Raw genomic sequence first — 25815 nt, forward strand, 5'->3', positions numbered from 1 at the left:
CACAGAGGTTGTGACCGAGCCAGACAGCGCTGGGTACAGTCCACCCAGGGGTTGTTTAGGGATAGAAAGGGTTTCCCTCCTCTGGTCCAGACCAGTTTTGACCTTAAAAGAAAAGGTTTGCCCTGCCCTGTGCGAGACGGGACAGGGCGCTCCGCTCGCCGCCCGCGGTGCCCGCAGCGATGCCGGAGCACAGCCCCGCTGTCATCGCCTGACGGACACCCGGCAAACCCAGGGGACAGCTTGCCCCTACCCTGGGCAGAGGGGCTGACAGAAAGGAGCGTGGTGGCTGAAAGGTAAACCCCAGTTATATCTCCTCCAAAGCAGCTTACAGCCCTGGCATCTACCCTGCCCGTCCACCAGTGCCTTTTAATGCGTTTTAATGCGGTGCGATACTGCTGGGAAACAGCGGCTGGGGGAATGTGGGTGATTTCTCAATTAACTGGTCTTCTGCCAAAGCCAAAACTTGGGAATGGGGGCTGGCGGCGGGCGGGAGGTGGCGTTGGTAGAGGCATGGCCGGCAGCAAGTACTTTGGGGCAAGTCTCTTGCATCTGTAGGAGTGGATGAGGGGCGAACACTCTGCCTTCCTCGGAAGGGTTTCCTGGCTGGAAAGAGGTTTCTCTTTTTCCTTCCCACCTCCTCCCCTCATTCCAAATCAAGATGAAAGTAAGCTTTTGGGGTTTTCATTGACTGATTACCAAGGAAAATTAGAACCCTGGGTTTTGATGGTTGGAAGCATTTTAACTAAGATATTTCTAAATAACCCATTTCAGTTTTGTTCTTTTAATTCTAAGAGTGTAACATTTTTTTAATGGAAGCTAACCACAGGTTTAGAAATACAAACTGCTTTAAATTATTGTTTCTTCACATTTTTCAGTCTCGAGAAATTAGGACAGGATATTTCTGATGATCTTTTAAACATTTTGAAAATCACATTTACTTAATTGCATGAGTAGTGGGAGACTCTTGTAGCTTTTGTCTCTTTTTCCTGTGAAAAATACAGTTTGCTGAAAAATGTCCAAACAGTTTAAAATTTATATCCTCACTCAACTTACTGGAGCTGGCACATGATATTTTCTTTCATCAAGCTACCAGTTGTCATCTATTGTATTTTCAACATCTTAAATCTTTGAGTGAATGGGTACAGAGAGTAAGACAAGGAAAACTCACAGGACAATTGAGTAAATACAAACTTGTGACTATGGTGCTGCTATTAAACAAGCCTTTAATATCTTGCAAAATTTTTCTTTCGTATTTAAGATAAATCTGTCATATACTATAAAGACAATTCATAGAATCCACAGGTTTGGTTTTTTTTAAAGGCTGAAAGACAAGGTTTATGGAGAGAGAAGGGGTTAAATACAATTGACTTCCCATCTCTGTGAACAAATAGAAGTGAGGTTGTAAAGGGATTTTGTTTTCTATTTATAAAATGTAGACTTGCTACAAAATTAGATGCATGCAAGAAGTGTATCTACTTGCATGTTTTTCTCTGAGAAAGGATAATTACTGTGTTTGTGCATGCTAATCAGTTAATTTTGTGTGAGAACAACCAAAGGCAGTTTGTATGTTCAGGTTACTCAAGCATAGAGATGAGAGGAACTTTTGTTAATACATGTTATTTCATGTATCTTATTTTGAAAACAGTCTTTTATGGGGTGAAAATGATTTTGAAATCTCAAAGGTTGTTTTAATTTAAATAAAATAGTCTGCTCTTCTCACGCCCATATAACGTGCTCCAGCCGTGTTTGCAATGCTGTGTTCACACTACCAGTGAAAGTGATAAAAACCAGTCAGACCTCTTTCACTTGTCTAATTGCAAGGTGAAATTAGTGATTTTTAAAATTTTTTTTTGTCTTTGTGTTTAAGGCGAAGAGAATTGAGTCCTTTACAAGCTCAGCATCCAAAACCCAACTAAAGCACCTGAGTGCAGTGGTCTGAAGGATCTTAAGTCCAGCAGAGGACAGGGTGGGTATTTGCTCATCACCTCTCATAGGGTGACTGAATAGGACTATGGTGACCTGAATAGGTCACCATAGGACTGGTGACTCCCCTCTTTCCCTGTGGTACACACATACTTTAGCACCTATCACTGCTCTGGTGGGATGAAGCTTCATGTGGGTTCAAGGAGGCTCTTAGGAGGTGAAGAAACCCTTTAGAAGGACATGATGGACAGCACTAGGTTATCTCCCAGCACTTTGACTCAGTGATTTCAATGTTCCTGCAGTGCCTGGCACCTTCTGGCACCTCCCTGGGCAAGGAACACTGTGCTGCTGCCACAAGGACTCCCACGGACATCCAGGTCAGAGGAGAGCAGCCAAAATGGCCTCGGTCTTCCGGAGTGAGGAGATGAGCCTGATGCAGCTCTTCCTTCAGGTGGAGGCTGCCTACTGCTGTGTGGCTGAGCTTGGGGAGCTGGGTCTGGTCCAGTTCAGAGATGTGAGTAGTGCCTGGATGGCATGTTGAGCTGTGCAAGATGTGCTCTGTGGTGTGCTTGTCCTTCCCTCGAAGCACTTGGGAGAGGTGCATCTGGGGGGTGGTCAAAAAGTCCATGTTGCGAGTGGGACTTCCCCAAGGCTGATCTGAAAAGCAACCATCATGCTGAGAACCACCCCATCCTCAAGTCCTTCCCCCTCCATCCAGTGCTCTGCATGCCCTCTGCACAACCGTAGAACAATTCCTTCCATCACCAGAAAACAGGGGCTCTCTTGATGAGAGTCCCTCTGTGACTCCTGCTGTCACAGCAAGGTTGTGTGGCAATGAACCTAGTGTAAGGCCACCATGGCCCTGGACTTCAGGAAGCCCATGGTGTCACCCTGCCACTAGGAGCCTCTCAGATGCAGTGGTGTTTGCCATCTGCACCAAAGGCATTCATTCTCTGCTGATGTCAAAAATGAGCGCAGCAGTGTGCAGCCTTCAGCCCCAGGCTTATTTTCCCTCCTGTTTTTAGCTGAATGTGAATGTCAACAGCTTCCAGAGAAAGTTTGTGAATGAAGTGAGAAGGTGCGAATCCTTGGAGAGGATCCTGCGTAAGTAAATGCTTGTCAAATGCAGTCGGCTTCCTGCCAACTGGTGGTGTGGGATTTATTTCTTTAAGTGCTCTCGCACTGGGGAGCAGAATTAGTGGCAAAATGGTGATGTTTTCATCTGAGCCCCTGGAAATGTTTTCCCTGCGTCAGCTAATTATCACTTCACCCCATATGGGCAATAAATTATTGCCCCTGTTTTGAAAGTGGTTAACTGAACTGAAAGGAGGTTAATTAGCTTTTATAAAATCACAAGATAAATTTGGGGCTGGGCAGGATGCTAATCCAAATAACCTTGTTCTTACACCACTGCACCAGCTGTTGGCACACACACTTCTTGCGGCCAAGGGCTTTGGCCTGGGGAGAAGTCCTTAAAACCCCAGCAGGAGAGCTCATGATGCCTGTTGTCCAGTGGATATGTGTCCTGGCAGCTCTGCACCCTCCCCACCACAGCGCTGGTGCCCACTGTAGCCATGGTGACACCACTTGTCATTGTTGGAGCAAAGGAGAGAAACCTGAGCTTTCTGTGTGCCTTACTCACTGCCCCAAATAGAGGGGGCCATGCTACTAGTGTCAGGGCTGAGGGCTGTCCAGGTGGGAGTGGGCACCACGACTTCAGAAGAAACAACCTCTTCACTGTTAAAGGAGGCTGCTGGGTGTAATTACTTGCTGGCTGTGTGTATGCACTGCAGTGATGTACATCACTGCCTCTTGTCACACCTCCGTGGGGCACCTCGGTCCTGGCTGAGCAACAAGCTGGTGACCAGGATGATGTAGGAGGGATGGCTCTGTATTGAGACTTCTGCGTCCTTTCCTTGCAGGTTTTCTAGAAAATGAGATGGAAGACAGCGTTGAGATAGTCAAACGAGAAAAGTACCCAGAGACCCCCCTGCCTCGGGAGATGATTGATATGGAGGTACAGAATTTGCAGTGGGACAAGGAGAGAAGGGGTGGTGCACAGGGATGTCTGTGTGATGTGCTCAGTAGAGCCCTGCCTTGCAAGGAAGGATCTGGTATCTGAGGCTGGCACAGCTCTCCCTGCCTGTGGAGGTTTTCCCCAAGCTGCTGTCTCAGCTGTTAGGTTAAGGCTGGTCCTACTGCCATGTTCCTAAAGGAACCCACTCTTTTCTCCATTCCCTGTGAAACAACCCTCTTGTCCCACATATTAATGGAAAAGTATCACTCTCACAGAATGCCCCCATCATCCTGTAGGAAAGAATAAGAACGGTTTGGGTATTTTACCAGCAGAGCTGATGTTAGAACCAGCTTCACAGAATAAAAAACCCAGGGCTGTCTCTCCTGGTGGGAATATGGTAATCTGGTATGGTGGGAATATAGTAATGCTGGGGCCTGACACAAATATCTGCGCCTTGCATTTGGATGTGCAAGGGATGCTTTATTCTAGCCCAGCTGGAATTTAGGTTTACTGACAGGGTAATTTAAAAATGCTGCGCAGCTGGGTGACTAGGAAGAAAAATCATGTTTACCAAGAGCTTCAGCTTCACAAGCAAGATGGTTTCCTACTGTGTTCTTTTGCCCACACCCTCCCCTAACTTTTGGCCTGTAGATTGACATCCAGTCAGCCTGGGGTCTGAGATGTCCTGTGAGGAACCACAGAGATACCAAGACAGGCTGAGGCACTTTAATGACACACACACTTACTTGCCTGTGCTTGGGTCAGATGCATCAGAACTCCAATGTCAGAAGGGGACAACACACCAGTAGGGAATGTTGGCAGTGGAAGTCTAATGTATTAGCCTTGATGAATATCTTCCTACAAAAAGGGTTTATCAAAGTGCTCACTGAATATTTCTGCACTCTCCCCTGGAAAAAAATATTTTGTTTGCTATTTGATATCAGCTTGATAAAGGGACATTGGTCTGCTTCAGAGTTTTCCTGAATGTGCTTGGACCCTAAACAGACAGTGCTGGAAAAACTAGAAGCCGAGCTTCTGGAAGCCAACCAGAACCAGCAAACACTGAAGCAGAACTTCCTTGAACTGACAGAGCTCAAACATCTGCTGAAGAAAACCCAGGACTTCTTTGAGGTGAGAGGCCTCTTTGTTTTTCCAGCAGAGATGTGGAAGGTTCCTAAAAGTACTGACACTTTCATTTGATGTATGTTGCTGTTATTAATTTTCAATCAAAAGCCAGTAAGATACGTTTGCAAAAGCACCTCAGTCACTTTGGAGCCTGCATTGTTCTGTAAGTCAATGGGGTTTAAGAACTTGGCTCCCAGATCTCTTTGAAAATGGCATTTATGCTTTTTGGTTGCTAAGATATAATTTACTTTTATTGTTTTTCCTTTGGTCTAATTCTCTGCGGAAAGATACCTTTAGGGGAAAAAATGTCAGGAGAAAAATGTGAATATAGTTTTCAAACTGGCAATACTGAATAGTGTTTTTTAAAACTAATGTTTTCCAGGCAGAAACCAATCTGCCGGATGATTTCTTCAGTGAGGACACATCTGGACTGCTGGAGCTGAGAAGCACTCCTGCTGCTGCAGCTGCCAAGCTGGGGTGTGTATTGGTGATGGCCCACAGCTCAGCCAGACTTCCCACCTGTGCTGCGTTGCTGTGCCACTGGCACAGTTTCCTTCAGCTTCTTAGCAGAGGTTGCTCAGCAGCCTCCTCAGTGTAGCTGTTTCATGAAGTTGAAAGTGTGACTGCCCTCAGAAATTATCACTGAAACTTCAGTCAGGCTATGGGTTAGTGGGACAAATGGTACTTCCAGGCCACCAGTTCTAGTGACCCCTTAGTAGGTATTGACTGAAAATTGTTGTCTTACAGGATCTCATCTGTGACTTTTGGGCTCAAACATCTGGATACCCCAGGAGTGGGTGTCTAAGCACAGCAAAAGGCCATGGGATTGCACTGGGCTTTGCCAGCAATACAAAGTTGCTCTGAGAGTTAGGGGAGTGGAAACACCAGTGTGTGTATTGCTGATGGCAGTTTGGTGGACAGCATAGACTCAAACAGCTTTCCCTCACATCTGCATCCGACAGGTGTGGTAAAACTCACTGCTAGTCTTCCAGGCTGGTGTTTTTAGCTGCTTATGCTGGTAGTTCTGAAGTCCTGTTCAACTCCATTATGAGCAGAGATTATGCCTGCAGAGGGTTGGCCCTGGTGGGTGTATACCATCATGTCATGCTGCACTTCAGAGGTGTAGTCTAATACTTTCTAGGAAAAGGAAAACAGGAGAGAGTAAAGATAAAGCACCACTTCAGAATTTCTCTCCTGCCTCTGCCATTCAGGTACTCTCTGTTCATGTGACTATGAGCATCTATCCATTCTTCCATTTCTAGCCAGAACTGTCTCTTTTCCTTTACCTGTTGATCTAGGAAAGCCCTTTTTTTTAAGGTAAGAACAATAGGATAAAATCAGTAGGTTGAGATAAAAGCCAGTCTTGAGGAAGGAAGTTTTTCCTAAAAGTACCTACAGCAGCAGCAGAACCCTGGCTGTCATGGGCTAGAAAACATGAGATTGTAAAATTGTGTGCATTACCAAGGTCCTAAAAGGCCTAGGATGGGCTTGTAATTTATTTATCTTTTAACTCTGCTCAGATTCACAGCTGGGGTAATACGGAGAGAAAGGATGATCCCCTTTGAGCGTTTACTGTGGCGAGCCTGCAGGGGAAACATCTACCTGAGATACACTGAAATGGACACCCCTATGGAGGACCCTGTGACAGTAGGTACCAACCAGGTTTTACTTTAGGCTGCCCTGTGTCCATGGCTGTGACCTGCAGAAACCAAACTGATGCCTTGGCCATGCTGCAGCACCAGCTGCCTTATCAGAGCTGGGTATCTGAAGGAAGCCTGTAGAATAAAAGTGGGAAAGTTTGAGGATGGGAGAAGTTTCTCTGACATTGCTTTCCCCTTTTGCCGCTATTGAGGTGGTTTCTTGTTCCTGCCCGGTTAAGATGCATGTGGGGCCTAGCAGGGTGACTGTGTTATGGGGACCACTGTGGGGATGGACTGTGGCTGTCCTCACCTGGAGCTGGGGGAAAAGAACAACCCGGTAGAGAGGCTGCCAAAAAAAAACCCATCAACTTTTCTGCACAGGACTCCAGGTGTATTAAATTCTGCTTGAATTTGTTGCAGAGAGAAGAGATGAAGAAGAACGTGTTCATTATCTTTTATCAAGGAGAGCAACTTAAACAAAAAATCAAGAAAATTTGTGACGGGTAAGGCAGGCTTGTGGGCAGGCCGCAATGACTCCTAAGGAGGTGTTTACCTGGCAGCCCGGGCTGGCTGAATTTGGAACTAGAGACTAGATCTCCAGCTGCCCAGCTGTCAGCTCTGACACCAGAACCTCCCTTCTGCTTCTCAGCTCTTCTGCCCCTAATCATGAAAGATATTCATCACCCTGGCACTTGGAAATCAAGATCCTAAATTTTACAAAATGATTTACAGCTCTTGGGAGCTTCAGTTGCTAGGTTTTTAATTTGGAACATCTAAAAGGGGGCTATTGTTTAAGAAATATTCAGCACTCTTCCCCTGAAAATCGGGGGCCCTAACTTGGGGTCTGGAAACATAGTAATCCCTGACTTGCTCTCAAGCCTTCCTGCATTTCTTCATAAAAAGATGATGCTGTAGTTTAGTCAACCCTTTCCCAAGGCCTTTGAGCAATATCTGTGTAATCAGAGAAGGAGCCTAGGAGAGAAATGAAAGCTTCATACAACTTGACTTGTTTCCACCCTGTTAAGCATCTTGAAAAGATAATTCAGGTTGAATATTTTGTTACTCTTTCATAAAACTGATGACCGATGGGCTTTGTTGCAGTGTAAATCAGATTTGATGAGAGGATCTGTCTGCTGTCACCAAACCCATTTCAGGTATGGCCCCTTGGCCAGGAGGGGCCAGCCTGCAGGCTGCAGAAGGTCACAGAGACAGGGTGAGCAATTGCTCTTCCCTGACATCTGCACTCAGTGCAGGTCTTTCCTTAAATTCTGCCTTTAATCAGAATAAAAACAGGTAGATCTTTCATCCAGTTGGGATGATAGACTGCAGTCCTGTGAAGTGACAGAACCCTGGGGACTATTAGTAATTCCTGCACTAGAAATGGGGCCCTCCAAGATACCATCTACAGGCAGCAGAGGGCAATGCCCACCCTGAGTGCAATTCAGCCCTCCTGTGGTGGGCATCTGTCTATAAAGCAGTCATGGACAGCTGAGGGAAGACTACCAGCTCTCAGTCACTGATTTCTGATCCTGAACCTCAGATATGGAGGGAGTTCTGCCATAGCCACTGTGCAGGACCAGTCTGCTCCTGCCAGTGGTCTTTGAGCTTTCAGCGACCCTCATTCTCTTTCTGGATTACAATTTCCTGCGTATCATAGAATAGTTTGAGTTGAAAGGGACCTTAAAGATCATCTAGTTCCAACTACCCTGCCACTTTCCAGTAGACCAGGTTGCTCAAAGCCCCATCCAGCCTGGCCTTGAATACTTCCTGGGATGGGGCATCCAAAACTTCTCTGGGCAACCTGTTCAAGTGCCTCACCAACCTCATAGTAAAGAATTTCTTCCTAATATCCAGCCTAAGCCTACCCTATTTCAGTTTAAAGCCACTCCCCCTTGTCCTATCACTACATACCCTTGTAAAAAGTCCCTCTGCAGCTTTCCTGCGCCCCTCTTTATGTACTGGAAGGCTGTTATAAAGTCTCCCCAGAGCCTTCTCTTCTCTCAGCTGAACAACCCTACAGAGTGCTGCAGGTACTTCATTTTTGATTATTCCTCCCCCCCCCCCCCCCCTTCCGCAGCATTTTAAATTCCCTGCAGCCAAAAGCCCAAGACTTTTTTTCTGGGGTGGAAGTAAAGGAACAAGCATGTCAGCATTTTCATTATCGATTGACCCCAAAATGATCCAGACCATAGGCACAACCTTCTGCAGTGGAGTGCAGTTGGGAGCAAGAGGCCAGGCAGTGCTGGAAATGTGAGCATATCCCTGCAGGGGAGTCGTGACATGATCATTTTCTGGGAACTAGTGTTGTGGATGTGGCAATAGGTTTACAGAAAGGAACTTAGACTGGTTTGTCTTGGGCTCTTTTAACTGAAGGAAAACATACCTACCAAAGATGAATTCACAGGATCCCCTTTGCAGTCCTGCTGCACTGGGTTTTATTTGTTGCCAAATAATTAGGCTACACTTGAAATCATCCTTTATGTCCCTTCTTCCTTTCAAGTTTTTTGCCTGCTGATATGCATACATATAAAGATGTTTTGCTGAGTGGCAGGTTTCTAAACGTATTAATCCTTTTGTGCTCTGTGGGCCATCATCTGTTCCTGGTACCCAGGCCAAGACGTTTTGATCTTGTCCCTCTTTAAGGCAGGGTTAACTATACGTAATGCAGATGGCAGTGTCGTTCCAGCCCCAGCAGGACATTTCTGCTTAGCACTAAGTCATCATTCATGACAAGTAAATATCCTGCAAAAATCATGGGACTGGTCTGAGCCAGTTTCCTGCAAGGCAGGCTAAGATTTGTTTGCAGAGCTGTGTGCCTCAGGTTACGCTTGTAGTCCCTGCTTGACTCTAATTGGTAACATTAGTCTGCCAATTTCATGAGTATTAAGTCCGTGCACAAATTTATTAGTGAAAGATGTAGAGGGAGCAGGGAGGAGGAAAACGTAAGAATTTTTCTTTTCCTCCTTTTCTTGCGGCTGCCTCAGTGCTAATGTGAATACTAAACTGGGTTTATCAATGTAAGGATTCCCTGCTGAATTCTCCTGGAGCTTTCAGAGATGTCTGTGCCATTAGGGCAAAGCTGATACTCAGTATGCAAAATGGCTGTTAAAAGATCAAAGCAGCACTGCTGCAATAACGTTATTGGGAACAGGGGAACTGTACAGCATGGAGGAATAAGCTTTCAAGTTTGATTAAAAATCCTTATTAAAGATGAACTAAGAGCTGGGAAGAATAAGGAGATGGAAATAATTAGGTGAGGTGAATAACCTTTGGAAACGAATACCAGGTGTTGAGTGAGGAGAAATTCAATTCTGGAAAGGGAAGTTTAGCTGAAGAGCACGTGCTGTCATTACACACAGCTCTGGGCTGATCTCTAGGAAACTGCAGCATGTTTTGTTCAATTTGCAACTGTCCTCACTTGTATGTGTGCTGGAACTGATTTTGGAGAGCAGGTGGTGAAATATCCTGTGCTCAGACAAAGCCAGAATATGACGCTTATCTGTACACAGAGCCTGCACATTTTTGTCTCTCAAGCAGGGATAGAACCCTATGACCCTGTTACATCTCTTTTAATTCAGCTCATGTGCAGAAAGGCAGCCCTTCAGCAACCCTAACTCAGCGTAGCTCCATGACAGGATGGTGGAAACACGTTGCCTTAGGTGGGCAGAAGATCCCAGCTCTGTAAAGAGGAGGGATCTCTTTCTGCAGATCTGCTGGGTAATATTAAAGTGGCAGGGGTGGCACAAGCACTAGATATCACTGAACAAATCGAGTAGGGAAAAAAGGAGGGATTTGTGCTGTTTTAGTTACTGCAGCATCTCAGCTCAGTTAAGGCTTGCAGGTGCAGAGCCTTGCAGCAGCGCACCTTGTGATCTGCAAGATCCTAGGGGGAGCTCCTTGTGCCTGCTGTCATGCAGGAATTGTCCTCTGGGACTTGTTTTGCAGGCAGGAGAGGTAGCTGTACACTTTTCAGAGAGACATGCAACCAATTTCTAGTTGGCTGTACTGGCATCATACAGTGGCTGTATGACACTGCAGTGTGCTGTACTAGTGCAAGCACCTCTACACCAGGATGATTCGCAGCTGTACTAGAGAAGGTCATGTTGCATACTATAGATGAAGCAGTGTACAAACACCTGCGTGGAGGTGCACTCACATATTAGAATCCCACATTAGTCCTTGTAACACCACACTAAACAAACCCCCTGAATGTCCCAAATAGAACCTTGGGGGGAAGCTTATAAAAGCATTTATACTAGCCTGGCACATCTAAGCTGACAGATACCACTCTCAGGTGTTTAAAAACCTTTACCCACATCCTTCCCTTGTTCCCAAGCTGTCTAGTCAAACAGGTGGACTGGAAGCCAAGAGCCAGCCATCCTCCTTCTGTTTTATCCTGGAAATAGTATTTTTTGTTTGTTTGTTTCCTTGTTTGTTTGTTTGTTTTACAGGGTTAATTAATTACTTAGCCTGCCGGCACAAAGGGCGCTTGCTTGCAGTGCGGCAGTAGCTCAGCTGATGCCTTCTCCCAGTGCCTGTGAGAGGGAAGTGCAGAGACAGGGACATGGTATTTTTCCAGCCTCAGTGCAAGAGGGACATCTGTTGGCTACCGTGTTAGCAGGGCTGCCTTTGCCAGGGTGGGTTTTCGTTGAGACTCTTTGCAGTTGAAGCACCTTGTGGGCATAAGGGAGTTGCCTACATATTGGTGCTGACCGCTGTATGATATCAGCTACCATGTGTCACCTGAGACAGGGAGGTTTTTTCAGCTAGAGCAGGTGAAGGGATTTTTATTCTCGTGAAGTGATAAGTGTACCTTTTGGGCTTCCCTGCGAGACCAGACACATCTGCGTAGTATGTAAGAAGAGTATACTACTGGGTCAGGAATGAAGCGCAGTTTCCCTGCCTTTGAGATGAGAAGAGTACAGAGGAAGAAAATTCAGTCAAATAAATGGTGTTTCTCACTTCTCTCTTACTGAGGCTAGATTTCGTGCCACAGTCTATCCCTGTCCAGAGTCTGCCACCGAGCGCCGAGAAATGCTTGATGGAGTCAACACAAGGATCGAGGATTTAAACACAGTAAGTGGCAGCAGCTTCACTGAGGATTGAACCCTGCAAGTGGGACCTGCCCAGGTACTTGTCCTGTCCGAAACCCTTTGGCCATGGCCAGACCCCAGGCTTGTTTTGGGAGCTGGCTGTGCAGAGCTGGCCAGGGGCTGGGAATGCAATCACCAGTCCAGGAGTGGTGCCCCTGCCAGTTGCAGAGGCCAGTGCTCATGCTCTGCTCTGCCCATTTACAACCTCCAGGACCTGCTGGGGGAAAGCATTCCACATGAGGGGCTCAAAAACTACTTCTTGCTCTTTGTCATGCAAAGGCCAAAGATTTAGACATTATGGTATGGGGCTAAAGGTTGGAATATAAGATCATCAGCAAGCAACAGCTATTGTAACTAAATTGCACATTGTTCAAGAGGGGTTAGTCTAGCTCTTAAAGCATGGTTTGCCCTCAGCAGCTTGCAAAGTTGTTAAGTCACAACTGTAGTACAAGGCTCAGAGGGGACTCTACAGTTTTTCATATTTAAATTAGATTTTCTATACCGAGAAAACCTTGAGGTGCTTATCACAGTAGCAGTGGAAACCCAAGACTGCTCTTATAGAAGTACAAGTCTCTAACACTTATTGTGGGGCTGAAAACTGCAAGTTCAGTTGCTGTGGGTGCTCAGGAGCTCATATATTTGTAGGCTGTATCAGGACTTCACACCTTTTGGAGAGTCCTGCCTGTGTGTTGTGACACATGACAGTCAGTGGGTCCTGAAGGCAGGAAGGAATGAGCACCCTATTTGCCTGACGTGGTCCATCTGGCAGTTGGCATCCTGCTGTCACCCACCCTGTGGATGTCTGTGACTGCCAAGCCTGCACGCAGGTCTGCTTCCCAACTGGACTGTTGTCACTCCTCAGCGTCACGGGTAGCCAGACTTTTTCAGCACCTGCAGACCACACAGGTTATTTTCCTAACACATCATCTCCTTCGTTCACTTACGCAGCAGCGCTGCGGTGGCCACACGATGCATGGAGGTTCCAGGGCCATTGCAGCTCTAGCACACTGATGTGATTACGCCCCAAGTTCGTGGCACAGACTGCCTACAGGAGATGTCAGGTTGGGAGTGTGTAGTGAGATGTGGCAAGTCTATAAGCAACTGGGTAAGAAGCCAGTTCCACAGCTCAGTAACTCCCAGTGGTCTCCTCTATGCTTATAGTGACTTGGGACCATCCAGGGAGAGCCCTTAGGGAGCAGCATTGTGCACCTGGTGTTGAGTGCTCCTGTGTCCAGACCTGCACACACTGCCCTACAGGAGACCCCACTCATTCATACAAATCATTCCCTTTCTGCAACTCTCTTCCACCTGCCTTCTCCAATTAAATGCAGAATAGATCATGTCCCATATGCTTCTCTATCTCGAGTGCTGCCTATGCTGCGCTTACAGGTCATAACACAAACTGAGTCCCACCGCCAACGACTGCTGTATGAGGCAGCAGCCAACTTGTGGTCCTGGGGGATCAAAGTGAAGAAAATCAAGGCTATCTACCACATCCTGAATTGCTGTAACATCGACGTCACCCAGCAGTGTGTCATTGCAGAGATCTGGTTCCCAGTGGCTGATGCTGACCGGATAAAAAGAGCTCTCCATCAAGGAATGGTAAGAGACCAACATTTTGGGTCCTTGAAGCTCTCACACAAACTGCATTGTTCATATGCTGAGCATATGTTCAGACCTGTCTATTACTATAATGTGGGGCTCCCTTCTCTGTTTTAAGTTGAGATGGTTGTATGATCGCTTGGACTCAGGGAGTTTAAGGTCAGCATTAAATTGTAGCAGGTTTGTGACTGGTCCATGAGCCAGCAGTACTGGCGTCTTTCCCTGAACAAATCAACAGCACAAAAAATACAAAAATGTGGATATTAGAGAAAGGGTTGAGATATAAATCTCCTGAGCCCAGCTTTCACATTGCTGCCTGTGTGTGTTTGGACACATATTGTGGTATTGTGGGGCTGATTTTTCTCTCCTAGCCACTCTGATTGTGTCTGCCCTTGTCACTGGATTTGCAGGAGCGCAGTGGCTCTACGATTGCCCCTATCCTTACTGCCATACACACCAGGATGGCACCACCCACCTTCAACAGGACCAACAAGTTCACAGCTGGATTTCAGAACATTGTGGATGCGTATGGTGTGGGCAACTACAGGGAGATGAACCCGGGTGAGAAACATTCAGCTACCTGCACCTGGATTGCATGAGCCAAAGTTTAGCCTTTGAGCTCTGTCACCATCCTAAAGTGTGTACTCTTTGCTGATTAAGAAATCTGAACCATATTGGAACTCTTTGGTGCATAGGCATGTATTTTCTCAAGCAAAGAATTTGGCTTTTGGTCTTCTTCCCATTCTTGTGATGTGAATAATGAACTATATGAATAAGAGATGGGGAAAAAATAGTGAGGTAGTAGCTCTGAGGAAAAGAATGAAGCTCATAAGACAAATGTAAGTTGAGCTCACTGTGTTGAGGTAAAAAGGGCCTAAAGGACCTGACAAAAGAGTGAAACCATTGGTAGAGAATCTCAGAGAGACCATTGCAAATTAAGAGACACCTAGAAATTGGGACCCATGGAAAAGGGTCAGATTAACTCAGATTGTTGAGGCTGAGCAGATTGAAAAACATGGTAGTAAACTTCAAGTACGTTATTCTGGTTGCAAAACCGAATGCAATTTTCTACACATAGTGCTTATTATGGTGAGACAAGAAACAAAGGATAAAACTGCAAGATACACATCATACAGCTGGACAATCTTTCTGATGGTAAATCTAGTTCTGCACTAGATCCAACTGCCTAGTGAGTAGGAGAGGGATCAGGGAGGCCTTTAAGAGCAGCAGCTGTAAGGAATGACCTGATGGGGTAGACAGGTTCTCTGCTGAGGCCTTTTTTTTTTTTTAGAAGGAGCTGAGCTTTTCATCCTTTGCTTCCTGCAGCTCCATACACTATCATTACTTTCCCCTTCTTGTTTGCGGTGATGTTTGGGGATTGTGGCCATGGTGCTGTCATGCTGGGCTTTGCACTCTGGATGGTCATTAATGAGAAGAGCCTTCTGGCCCAGAAAAGCACTAATGAGGTGAGTACCAGGGAGCTGATACACCCTTTATGCATAGGAAAAGGCTCATGAGCCCCATCTGATAAATGGGACATCCAGCCTCCCAAAGGCTGAGTGAAGATTCTTTGAAGACACTCGTGAGGTAGAAATTTGTCAAGTAATTATGACTACTTAGACACAGAGACCTGGATGGGCCTAAGGGACGCAAAGTTTCCCCTGAGTAATTGTATGTACACAGATCAGTAGAATCATGCCTCCTGTTGGCTGAGGGCCACCGTCTGGTGGACCTGTGGGTGCTCTGGTCACTGGCACTGCCTTCTCCCCCTGCAGATCTGGAATACCTTTTTCAGCGGGCGCTACTTGATCCTGCTCATGGGCATATTCTCCATGTACACCGGCTTCATCTACAACGACTGCTTCTCCAAATCATTCAACTTCTTTGGTTCTTCCTGGCATATCATCCCCATGTTTAAAAATAACACTTGGAAGTAAGTGGCTAAATGCAGGAAAGAAGTGAAAGCACACCAAATGGAGCACGTAGGCTTGGAAAGAAAGACTGCCTGTGTGGGGAAGGGAAGAACTCCCTGCTGTGGATGCAGTCATGAATGAATCAGAGGTTTTGTCTGGCACACACAGATGAATTCACTATTGAAATGGAAATGGAGAGTCCCTGGGAACATGCCTGTTTGTTCAGGCACTGATGTGCATTAAAATCTGCAGGTGTCCAGGATTGATGCATAGAGAATTATCAGTGTGATGGAGACTGTCGTTGTGTGAGGCCCATTTACACGCACACAGGCACACAAGTGAAGGGTAACAGGTCATAGAGAGGTTGGATACAGATATCATGTGGTAGTCCTCAGCACACCTCACATAGTATACTGTAGGCTTAGATGGAGAAACTAAGCTGCAAAGGTCATTTCCCATTCTCTTGTAGTAAGGATGTGCTTCTAGAGAATCCGGTGCTGCAGTTGGATCCAGCAATCCCAGGAGTCTACTCTGGAAATCCATATCCATTTGGAATAGATCCGGTAATTAAATTAAATTGCTCTAAGATAATTTGTATTTCAATCCTGTTTCTGCATATCAGGTACATCAGTAGCTCCCTGCACTCTCTGCTGAAGCTGTGCTTTTCAGTTCTTGCTCCCTGTCTGTTCTTTACACAGTTGTAGTGGTTTAACCCCAGCCAGCAGCCAAGCCCCACGCAGCCTCTTGCCCACTGCCCCACTGGTGAGACTGGGGAGAGAATCAGATGGCTAAAAGCCTGGAAACTTGTGGGTTGAGATGAAGACAGTTTAACAGGGGAAACAAAAGCCATGCAAAGCAAAACAAGGAATTAATTCACTGCTTCCCATGGGCAGGGAGCTGTTCAGCCATCCCCAGGAAAGCAGGGCCCCCATCAGGCATAACAGTTTCTTGGGAAGACAAACATCATCACTCCAAACGTACCTCCCCCTCCTCCTTCTTAGCCTCAGCTTTATGTCCTGACCATGATGTCACATGGTAAGGAATATCTCTTTGGTCAATTTAAGTGACCTGTCCCAGCTGCATCTCCTCCCAGCCTCGCAAGCACCTCTAACTTCCACACCAGCACAGAAAAGAACAGAAAAGGCCTTGACTCTGTGTAAGCCCTGCTCAACAATAACAAAAACATCTATATTATCCAGCCTGTGTTCAGCACAAATCTGAAGCCAAAGGGGTTTTCTCATCCCTTTCCACCTTTGCTAAAGAAGATGACTCAGCCTAAAGACAAGGAATGACATAGGAGAAGTTCTGCTACCAGACTCTGCACTGGTTTCTGGAGGGCTGAAGCAAAGTTACAAATACTTTTAAATTCCTGTTAATTCCTCTGTTAAACGTACTTTATAAGTTTTAGATGAGAAGCTTGACAGAGTGAAAAGTATTATGAGGAACAATTAGAATTCCGTTGCTCATTATCTTCTTACTATAAGTGGTAGGAGTAAATTGATGGTGTCAAAGCAACAACTTCCACAACTCTGTTACTGAAAATCTTGTTCTCTCTCTTTCTCTCCTCCTTTCCCTGAAGATCTGGAATGTTGCATCAAACAAGCTGACTTTCCTGAACTCCTACAAAATGAAGATGTCAGTTGTCATAGGGATTGTGCACATGATTTTTGGGGTGATACTCAGCCTCTTCAACCACATGTAAGTTTGTTTCACCAAGCCTGTTGCTGCAGCACACAGGTCCTCATCACTAAACTAGTGCCCTTCACTCAAAGGAAGCCTCATATCTGTGACTGATGACTTGAACTGCCCCATGCACTGACTGACTCACACTATGGTTGGTACGCAGTGCTAAGTCCAAAGGACAGCCATTACATTGCAGATATTTTCTTGGATAAATGTGGGGTATAAACTTTCTTTTAAACTTTCTTATATTCTTGATTCTGTAGAAATACTGAAATACATTAAATTAAAAATACACAGCACCTCCCACTGTGGATAATCTTTCTCTCAAAAGACAAGCTCTTTTGGTCTAAACCAAAGCACAATGAAATCTTGCCAAGTATGTGTGTGAGTTTCACCTGGCTTAGTGGGCCTTTGGTCAGGATCTGCCGGTCTGTGTGTCTACATCTCTGCCTCTATATTTTGCAAAAAAAAAAGAAGATATGGTGATAGATTGGAAGGGCTGACACTACTGTCTTTGAGAGACTCTCCAAAGCTGAAATGAGGTCGTGACCTTCAAGGACAGAAGTGTTTGCAGATGACAGAGGGGACTGCCCCTCCATGACTGATACTACATCTGGTTCTGACCTTCCTCAGAGTATAATGCTAATTTTGTAAACTAGCCATTTTTTGAAAATTGGCTTCTCTTTCAATGTAGTAATCTTTTGAGGTGCTGAGATACTGGTAGGTTAAGTATAAAAATCTGAAGATAATCAGTACAACAAAGATTTTGTATTTAAGCAATAGCTTTCAGTGATATAGCCTGTAATTACAGATGTCTTTCTTGGCTAGTGACAGTTGTGTATTTATTAGGTTGTTTTCCAAAGACTAAGTAATGTACAGTACTGCCATACTTGGGTGCAAACTTATATTAACACCTAGTGTATTAATTGTAGTTATCTCTCCTTATTCTTTCCAGATACTTCAGGAAATATATAAACATTATCCTTCAGTTCATTCCAGAGATGATTTTTATTATCTCTCTTTTTGGCTACCTGGTCTTCATGATTATTTTCAAATGGTGTCATTTTGATGTCCACTCATCCCAGAGTGCACCAAGCATCCTCATCCATTTCATCAATATGTTTCTGTTCAATTATAGTGACACTTCAAACGCTCCACTGTATCTGCATCAGGTATGGATCAAGCAGCTTGTATCCACAGTAGCTGGGTTTGTATTTGCAGTGGGTGTTGTGGACAGTGGGCATGAGGATACGGAGGACAGGCTCAGAAGCTCAATCACAAGTGCCTGTCACAGAAGTGAAGTTTATTCTTCTGGTATTTGTGTTGGCCTTGCAGACAGGTAGGACAGAGAAGCTATCAAGCAGTGATGCAGAGAAAACCTCATTCTTAGTGCCATCCTTGCAAGAATAATGATGCAATTGAAGATACTTTTGGTGAAAAAAGGAAAGAAAGGTGATTTCAGATGCAAAGCTGGGTATTGCAGATGTGTTCTCCTGAACTCTGGTCATGATGCTAGAGACATCTATTTTCCTTCATAATTTCTTATTTTTTCTTTGGAAAACTCAAATATTTTACAATTTCATGTAAAAAAATTGAAGCACCTAGAGGATTTTATGGCAGCTTCTTGTCAGAAATAACTCCTTTGGGGATTTCATTTAAAATAAAAAAAAAAAAAAAGGCAAAAATACCAGCCAAAAAATCTCCTCTAAGACAAAACTTCTTTCAAAGTTGCCTCTATTTATTTGGTCAAAACATGGAATTGTTTTTTGTTGCTTCATTGATTTTATATCAGCAACATCAATGAAGAATATGCAAACAAATGCAGCATCCAGCCGCATGTGTGCACCTGCTTCTATACAGTTGCACACTCTGGCACTTCAGTGTGAGCTCAGTTTTAGGGCTGCTCTAGTGCATCAGAGTTAGCAGAGAATCCTGATCAACTCCAAGTAACTGCGTTAAGGCTTCAGGAGGAGTTTGGGAAAACAGTTTTTCCAGCCTTCAAAAAGTCTTGGGGTAACATTTTGCTTTGTAGCAACCCAAAGCCTTCCCAAGGGGGCATTTTTTTTTTCTCAGATTCCTATCCCCCTGCCCCACCAATAACAGTCTGTGCCATCCACCTGGGTAGTCTGAATGCAATACTGTATGAGAAAAATCATGAGGTGATTTAAGATGTGAGCCAGCTTTAAGAAAATGCAGAAGTTGTAGTTAAGGGGTTTCTTTGTTTGTTTTGGTGTCATTTTGTTTCCTAAAGTACAAGTGGTTATGTTAGGACAGCAGTAAGGGTGCCATACTGCACTGTAAGAACACCTTATATTGTCGGGACAATGCGTTACCAAGCCTAAGCTATGGGAATTCAATTCCCTTCTGGAATTGCAAACCTAGAGCAAATCCAGGGCAAGACTTGAATGACTTGGCTCTTACTGCAGCATTGCCACACTGATCAAAGCAAGGCAGACTGACTGGCTACCACAACAGTTAGGACATTTCCTTGGGACACTGGACAACCAGGTTCAAGTCAGCAACAATGGGTTTTGGTAAATTAACCCTTTCCAGAATGAAAGCCTTTCACCTCCAAATCTCCTACCATCTGTATCTGCAAGCGCTTTCTGGAGACTTAAGCAGTATACATTCATTTTCATGTCCTTACAAGCAGAGGATACACAAATGAGCAAGGAAGGAGTATGTATCTGGTGTATAAAAAAAAAAAAATACCATTTTACAGAATCATCTTTCTAACCATAAATGCAGTTGGCTAAAGGAAGTAAAGTAACTTTTTGCTCTTGTTGTTGTTTTGTCTTTTAGAAAGAAGTGCAGAGTTTCTTGGTGATATTTGCTCTGATTGCTGTTCCCTGGATGCTCCTAATCAAACCTTTCATCCTCCGAGCCAACCACCAGAAAGCACAGCGCATGGTAAGGGACGTGGATCAGTCAAGGGTGATTCAGTACAGTGGAGGCAAAGATGAGGAGATAGCCCCCAAAATTTGTTTGCAGTGATCTAATTCTGCTCTTCTCTCAGACTTCTCTCTCAGACTTTCCCTGTTGAGTTCAAAGCCACATACACCAAGGCCATGTGTATGGACATGTTTGAGCCATCTAAACTAGAATCACAGAATGGTTAAGTGTGGAAGGGATCACTGGAGGTCATCTAGTCCATCTAAGTCCCTGCTTAAACAGGGTCCCCTAGAGCTTGTTACTCAGGATTGCGTCCAGTCAGCTTTTAAATAACGGAGAAGGAAACATATCCCTAGAAGCAGGAGCTTTGGTCACAAGGCCATACCCTATTTGTTAAGCTGACATCAAGGTCTTCCACATGTCATATCCAAAACCAGAGAAGGTTTGGAAAGATTGAGATTCTGGTAAAGCCAAGACAGGGCAAAGTCCTCAGTTGTCAGTCCACAATCACCACTAAACACCAGTTAGCTGTTCTGTAGAAACAGAGCATCTCTGATAGCATAGGGGAGATAGCACTGCTTAAAGAAGCTTGATTTAAAAGCTGTTGCCCGCTTTCTAGCAGTGCTTTCTTCCCTAAGTGATTGCCTTCACATTAACAGAGCCCTCCTTCCCCTGGGCTCTGTGGTCTGCCCAGCTCTGCAGCACATAACTCTGGCAGCTGCAGTTTCCTAGTTGTTCATTAATTCTCTCCTTTATTACACTAATAGGACTTCACTTGTCTGTCAAGATTTACTTCTCTTTATAGTCAGAGTTAGTGCCTGGAGTACCTTTTATAGGACACAGATGTTTCCATTTGAAGAAAGAGATGCTGGTTGTGCTGCTTGACCTTTTCCAACCCAATCACTTCTGACCTATAACTGAAAGCCAGGTCCCTGGGAGACCTTTGCAGCCCTGCCTCTGTGCTGTAATTTCTTATTTTGTCATTCTTCCGGGATTTGGATGGAAGCTTGGCATGGCTGACTCCATCTCCTGCCTTTATGCTAGCAACATCTGACAGGTTTTCCCCACCTCCTATTGTGCCCTGGTATTTCCATTCCTAATTTTCATATGTTAGCTGTCTGATCACATCTTACATTCCCTCAGATTTATATGTTTGCAACAAAGTCTGTTTTCTACGCTGACATTCAGGTAAAGCAAAGACAAAGCGGGTGTGACAGTGGTTACCGCTGCAATAGGAAACAATATGTTGTCATGAGACCCTTCCCATGAAACCTCCTGGAAGCTGTAAAGAGTGACAGAACCTGAGAGAAGCCATGAGGCCCATATTTGGTTATGCTGCATAAGAGGGCTGTGACATGATGTAGGGCTATTCTTATGCTGTTCTGTCGTTTCTGGAGTGAGACTCAGATCGGGTTGTTCAGGCCTTCAGGTTGTTCATTCTAGGAAATCTCTGTAAAGAATAATTACAGGGAGAAGATGGGTTGCCATGAGGTTTTTGTCAATTTAAAGTGAAACAGGAGCTTTGAATTGTATTTGTCTGTATCCCGGTAAATATGTGGCCTTCAGCAAGTCACATGATCCTTTCTGGCTTTGTTGCTCTTTCACTTGATGTTAATTCCTTTGATTTGCACCAATCTGATTGAGATCATCAGCTTTAATGTGCCTCAATTTTCTCAATTGCCAGAAGGGGTGGTTTTTCCTATAGTGAGGTCAAAGGGTACATTGTGAGACTAGAAACTAGTTACAGAATAGTTGGAATCACTGGAAAATGCTCTAGGATGGAAAATATTTTGGTATTATTAGCCATTCCATGGGAATATTCAGTTTCTGTAGCCTATGATGACTATTTTTTAATTGTCTTCATGTTGATGATGTAATCCTTCATGTGTTATCCATCATGAGTTTATTGAGGGAGTTCTGTGCCATGGACTTCTTAATTTTGATACCAGCCTGTAGCATGACACAAAAAATTTATTACATTTTCTTTCTGAAAGATCCGTTCTCAAGCCATCTCAGGAAACTCTGGAGGTGAAAATGAGGTAGATGTCTCAGAGACCAACCACGCCAAGAAAGCTTCCCAAGGAGACCACAGTGGTGGCCATGAAGGACATGAGGGTGATGAGGAAGAGGTAAGAAAATTTGGGCGTAATATTACTGAGACAGACACAACAGTAGAAGACATAAAGTCAAGCAGAGGACTTTTTCAGAGTTGCCAGCCCTTCTTTTTAACAAGATATCAACACACACTGTTGTAAGACTTTGTGTTTCCAAACAGAAAAAGGGTTGAATTTTCATTGAATTAATTCTCCTAAATTCTCCCTTTGTTTTTGCCTGGTGGTGGCAGGTGTTCATACAAACCTCAAGCTCTTGTTTCCTCAAGGATGGTTGTTTCACTTTCACATTGCACCCAGAGAAGGTCAACCCTTTTCCAAGAGTCAGTGAGTTTTCCTTCCTTTATTTTGCAAAGGAGACTTTAAAAGTTGGAAGCCAGCATTGTTGACGAGGGAGAAAAGTCTTCCTTTGGCAGCTACTGTCAAGAGCTTCTGCAGTAGGCAGCAACCCAGGAAAAAGTAACAGAAGTGTTTGTAGCAGTTGGAAGTATCAACAGTATTGAGTGTGGATATTGCTGGCTGTTCCCAGTCACAGGGAATCTTCACAGATTTGCTTATTCATTATTATTGGATACAATTATTCAGTGATTTCTCCCAAAATCTGTATACCCATAGGCAGATAGTCTGAAAGCCACTATTTTACCTAAGGACTTATATCAGAAATCACATTGTTAGCAATTGGATTGACATTTAAAGATTTGAAATTGTAGGAGTGGAATGTGAACTGTTTCCCTAGCATTTGGCTTTCACTGGAATCGTATTTCTCCAGGGAGAATGTATGAAAAGATCATACAGAATGGACACTTTCCAGAGCAGCCTCTTTACCTGGGAAATATCTTTGCGTTGCTCAGGACATAGCAAGGAAAAGGAAGGAGTATGAAGAGCCTTTGGTGGAGTGTTGCTGTTAGCCAAGAAGTCCTGAACTAGGAACTAATAAAATGTGTTTGGTTTTATGTTCTTTCAGTTCAATTTTGGAGACATATTTGTCCACCAAGCTATCCACACCATTGAATACTGCCTTGGCTGCATCTCCAACACAGCATCCTACCTGCGGCTCTGGGCGCTGAGCTTGGCCCATGCACGTGAGTGATTGTCCACCTGTCAGTTTCCTGACCAGCAAATCCATGCTGATCACTGCTTCTGCTGCTGTTTGAGTATTTCTGCAGATTTCTTCACGAAATCCAAGTTCTCCTTGTGGGCGTTTGTGTTTCAGGATGTTTTACTTCAGGTTAGATCAATCCAAGGGTTTCACGGTGGCCATCTCAGTTTTTAGGGGTGATCCCTGGCAGCTATGTGTGAGTCAGCTCCTGACTGCATTTACTGGCAGAGGCTCCTTTCCCACGCTGCTCTGTAGCCACCCCTCTGGAATAGTCCTCACTGTGTGTGGCACAGAGGGTGGTGCAGTCCAGATGGGTAGTCCAGTCCATGGAGGTAAAGGCAGTATGGGAGCCATAGTTTCTTTTCTGAAGAGGCACTTGCTGTAGCCTCAGGGTATGCAGACAAATGTCAGAATTACTTGAAACAGTTATTTTGATTTTGTTCAGCAAACTGGAAAGAAAAGATCTGGTTCAAGAGCTTCTGGAATCTGTCGTTTTCACTGGGATTTTCCCAGCCATATTCAGTGGAACCTTACATTCCATGAAAAATGTACAGCATTTCAATGTCTTTTGCCTTGATTTATGATAAAAACAAATGCTCAAATACTAGAAACTGCCTCGGGCTGGAACTTCAGGTTTTCAACATCTTTAATTTTTCTGAAATGTTTTTTATTAGTATCGCTGTACTGCCTCTGGCTAGGAGTTGCAGCTGCCCTAAAGAATTGAGCGCACAAAAAAATGAAAACAAAAAGGGGATGGCTTGTGGTGTGGTGTGCCATGGGTTGACAGGGGTAAGCTGTACTGCTTGGCACAGAAATGAGCTTAGTAGGAGCTGAGTGGAAGCTAATACACATTAGCTTTACATGGAAGACAGACATCTAAATAAAATAAAATAAACCAACTAAAGAGCTTAGCTAAGGGCAGTCCTATGTATTCTGCCTGAAGAACCACCATATTCCTTTGCAGCATTACAAAATGACATCGACAAGATTTTTTTTTTTTTCCTGAGAGCAGCAGCTGGAAGGGATAAGGCTGAACTGGTGGCTGGAGCATCCAGAAGTAGAAGACCTGGGCTAAATCCTTGCTTTGCCTGTATCACAAGAGAAAAATTGCTCAGTTCTGATTCTGTCCTGGGTGACTGGGGTAGTTAAGTTAGGAATATGTTATTGAGCTGAGAGTACATGTCAGATATACCAGTGCTGGGAATGTTGATATAAACCTGTGCAGAAAAGAAAAAATCTTTAAGAGCATGGCAAGAAACCTAAATGCTAATACATCCTGCCTTGGGTGGGACCAGCCAATTGTCTTTTTTTTTTTTTTTTCCCCCCCACCACAGAATCTCCATGATACTCTAGGAGAAGCGGTTTGGAGAACAAATGGGAATTACATGTCTCCTGTGAGTCTTAGCTAGCTTCAGTCAGTGCAGCTTGTATCCTAATCTACACATGTATTGACTATGTCAATTGATCATGTTCACAGGGATTTAGCAGCAGGCAGTCCTAGAAGGCTGCAATACTGCCTACCTGCCACGTCAAGGAAGTGTAAATTAAACTGATGAGTGTATTATGACAAGCTAACAGTAGTCTTGCTAGTGTGTTTCCATGGACTTATGATGCAAAGTCAAACCAAAGCAGCACCATCAGCTTCTAACACAGAGAAGAGGAGCAATGGAAAACAAACTGCATCCACTTTCCTTCCCTGGTGATCATGGAGAGGTGGGGTGGCCATGTATGATCACTGTCATGTATATTTTACTGTCATGTGCATTTTATCCTAGGCCAACTCACCTGACTGGGAAACATGGGTCATCTGGCAGACTGCATGTCTGTCCACAGCTGTTTCTCCGCACTGTTTTCCTTTTATTTGTTTCTGCAGAGCTTTCAGAGGTGCTTTGGACCATGGTGATGCACAGTGGGCTCAGCAGCAGCGGCTGGGCAGGCCTCATTGTCATCTTCATCATCTTTGCAGCTTTTGCAGTGCTGACAGTGGCCATCCTGCTGGTCATGGAGGGGCTCTCTGCCTTCCTGCATGCCCTGCGTCTGCACTGGTAGGTGGTGTGGTCTTCTGGAGGTTTCTTGGAGTAGTCTTTCAGCCAGTACATGCTGTACTAGTACCTGTGCATTAGAACATCAGTTGCTTTTGGCAAGTGAAGTGAGGGAGACTCCTCCAAAAGGAGGTCAGAGCTCCCTGCTCTGCGCTGCTCCCTGGAGCGACCTGTTGTCCTCTTGCGCCTGTGGTGGTTGTGAGCATGTGAGGCCAATGGCAACCTGCAGTTCTGTCCTGGTAAACATGCAGGGCCACTTTGACCTGCATGACAAGGCTCAGAGGCACTGCAGCCATGCCACTGGCTGTGTGTCCCATGCAAGGTTGCCATCAAACAAGATTACTGCAAAAGGTTATTGTCAAACAATACAACTGAGACTGCCTAGGGCAGGAATAGTTCAGTTGAGAGCACAAAACCTGATGAAAACCTGTGTCAGTGCTTGTGCCATCAGCCCAAGCTGAGCTCCAGGCTGGTTTGGCTTTGTGGCAAACCAGTTTCAAGTTAGCTCATGTCTGCCTTAGTTGGATGTCAGTGCAGACAAGGACAGCAGTGCAGATGCACTGTCAGGCTAGTATGTAAGCAAGACCAAGGTGGCAAAACACCCTTTACCACCACCATAACTCATCTTACTGCCTGAGCACCCAAGCTGTGTCATTCTGCAGGGCACAGGAGATG

At 44.8% G+C, this 25815-nt stretch overlaps 1 protein-coding gene across 2 annotated transcripts in view; it reads left to right on the forward strand.

Moving 5' to 3' along the window:
• The window catches only part of ATP6V0A4 (ATPase H+ transporting V0 subunit a4), a 29091-nt gene continuing 3276 nt past the window's right edge, over positions 1 to 25815 (forward strand). Inside the window, exons 1-20 of one of the 2 annotated variants that reach the window (XM_027881159.1) lie at positions 1 to 293; positions 2226 to 2437; positions 2949 to 3027; positions 3846 to 3940; positions 4946 to 5071; positions 5448 to 5542; positions 6586 to 6712; positions 7126 to 7208; positions 11688 to 11781; positions 13188 to 13400; positions 13811 to 13961; positions 14727 to 14866; positions 15176 to 15333; positions 15783 to 15876; positions 16893 to 17011; positions 17952 to 18168; positions 19799 to 19906; positions 21883 to 22017; positions 22964 to 23081; positions 24972 to 25143. In XM_027881159.1, coding sequence (XP_027736960.1) covers positions 2321 to 2437; positions 2949 to 3027; positions 3846 to 3940; positions 4946 to 5071; positions 5448 to 5542; positions 6586 to 6712; positions 7126 to 7208; positions 11688 to 11781; positions 13188 to 13400; positions 13811 to 13961; positions 14727 to 14866; positions 15176 to 15333; positions 15783 to 15876; positions 16893 to 17011; positions 17952 to 18168; positions 19799 to 19906; positions 21883 to 22017; positions 22964 to 23081; positions 24972 to 25143 — 2441 coding nt within the window. In that variant the 5' untranslated portion in view covers positions 1 to 293; positions 2226 to 2320. Of the gene's footprint in view, positions 294 to 2225; positions 2438 to 2948; positions 3028 to 3845; positions 3941 to 4945; positions 5072 to 5447; positions 5543 to 6585; positions 6713 to 7125; positions 7209 to 11687; positions 11782 to 13187; positions 13401 to 13810; positions 13962 to 14726; positions 14867 to 15175; positions 15334 to 15782; positions 15877 to 16892; positions 17012 to 17951; positions 18169 to 19798; positions 19907 to 21882; positions 22018 to 22963; positions 23082 to 24971; positions 25144 to 25815 lie in introns of those variants that run through there. The other variant, XM_027881158.1, reaches the window with a different exon arrangement.

Source organism: Empidonax traillii, unplaced genomic scaffold (assembly GCF_003031625.1).
Source record: "Empidonax traillii isolate 1590-97213 ecotype Southwest subspecies unplaced genomic scaffold, ASM303162v1 scaffold84:size2688230, whole genome shotgun sequence".
Taxonomy (NCBI): Eukaryota; Metazoa; Chordata; class Aves; order Passeriformes; family Tyrannidae; genus Empidonax; species Empidonax traillii.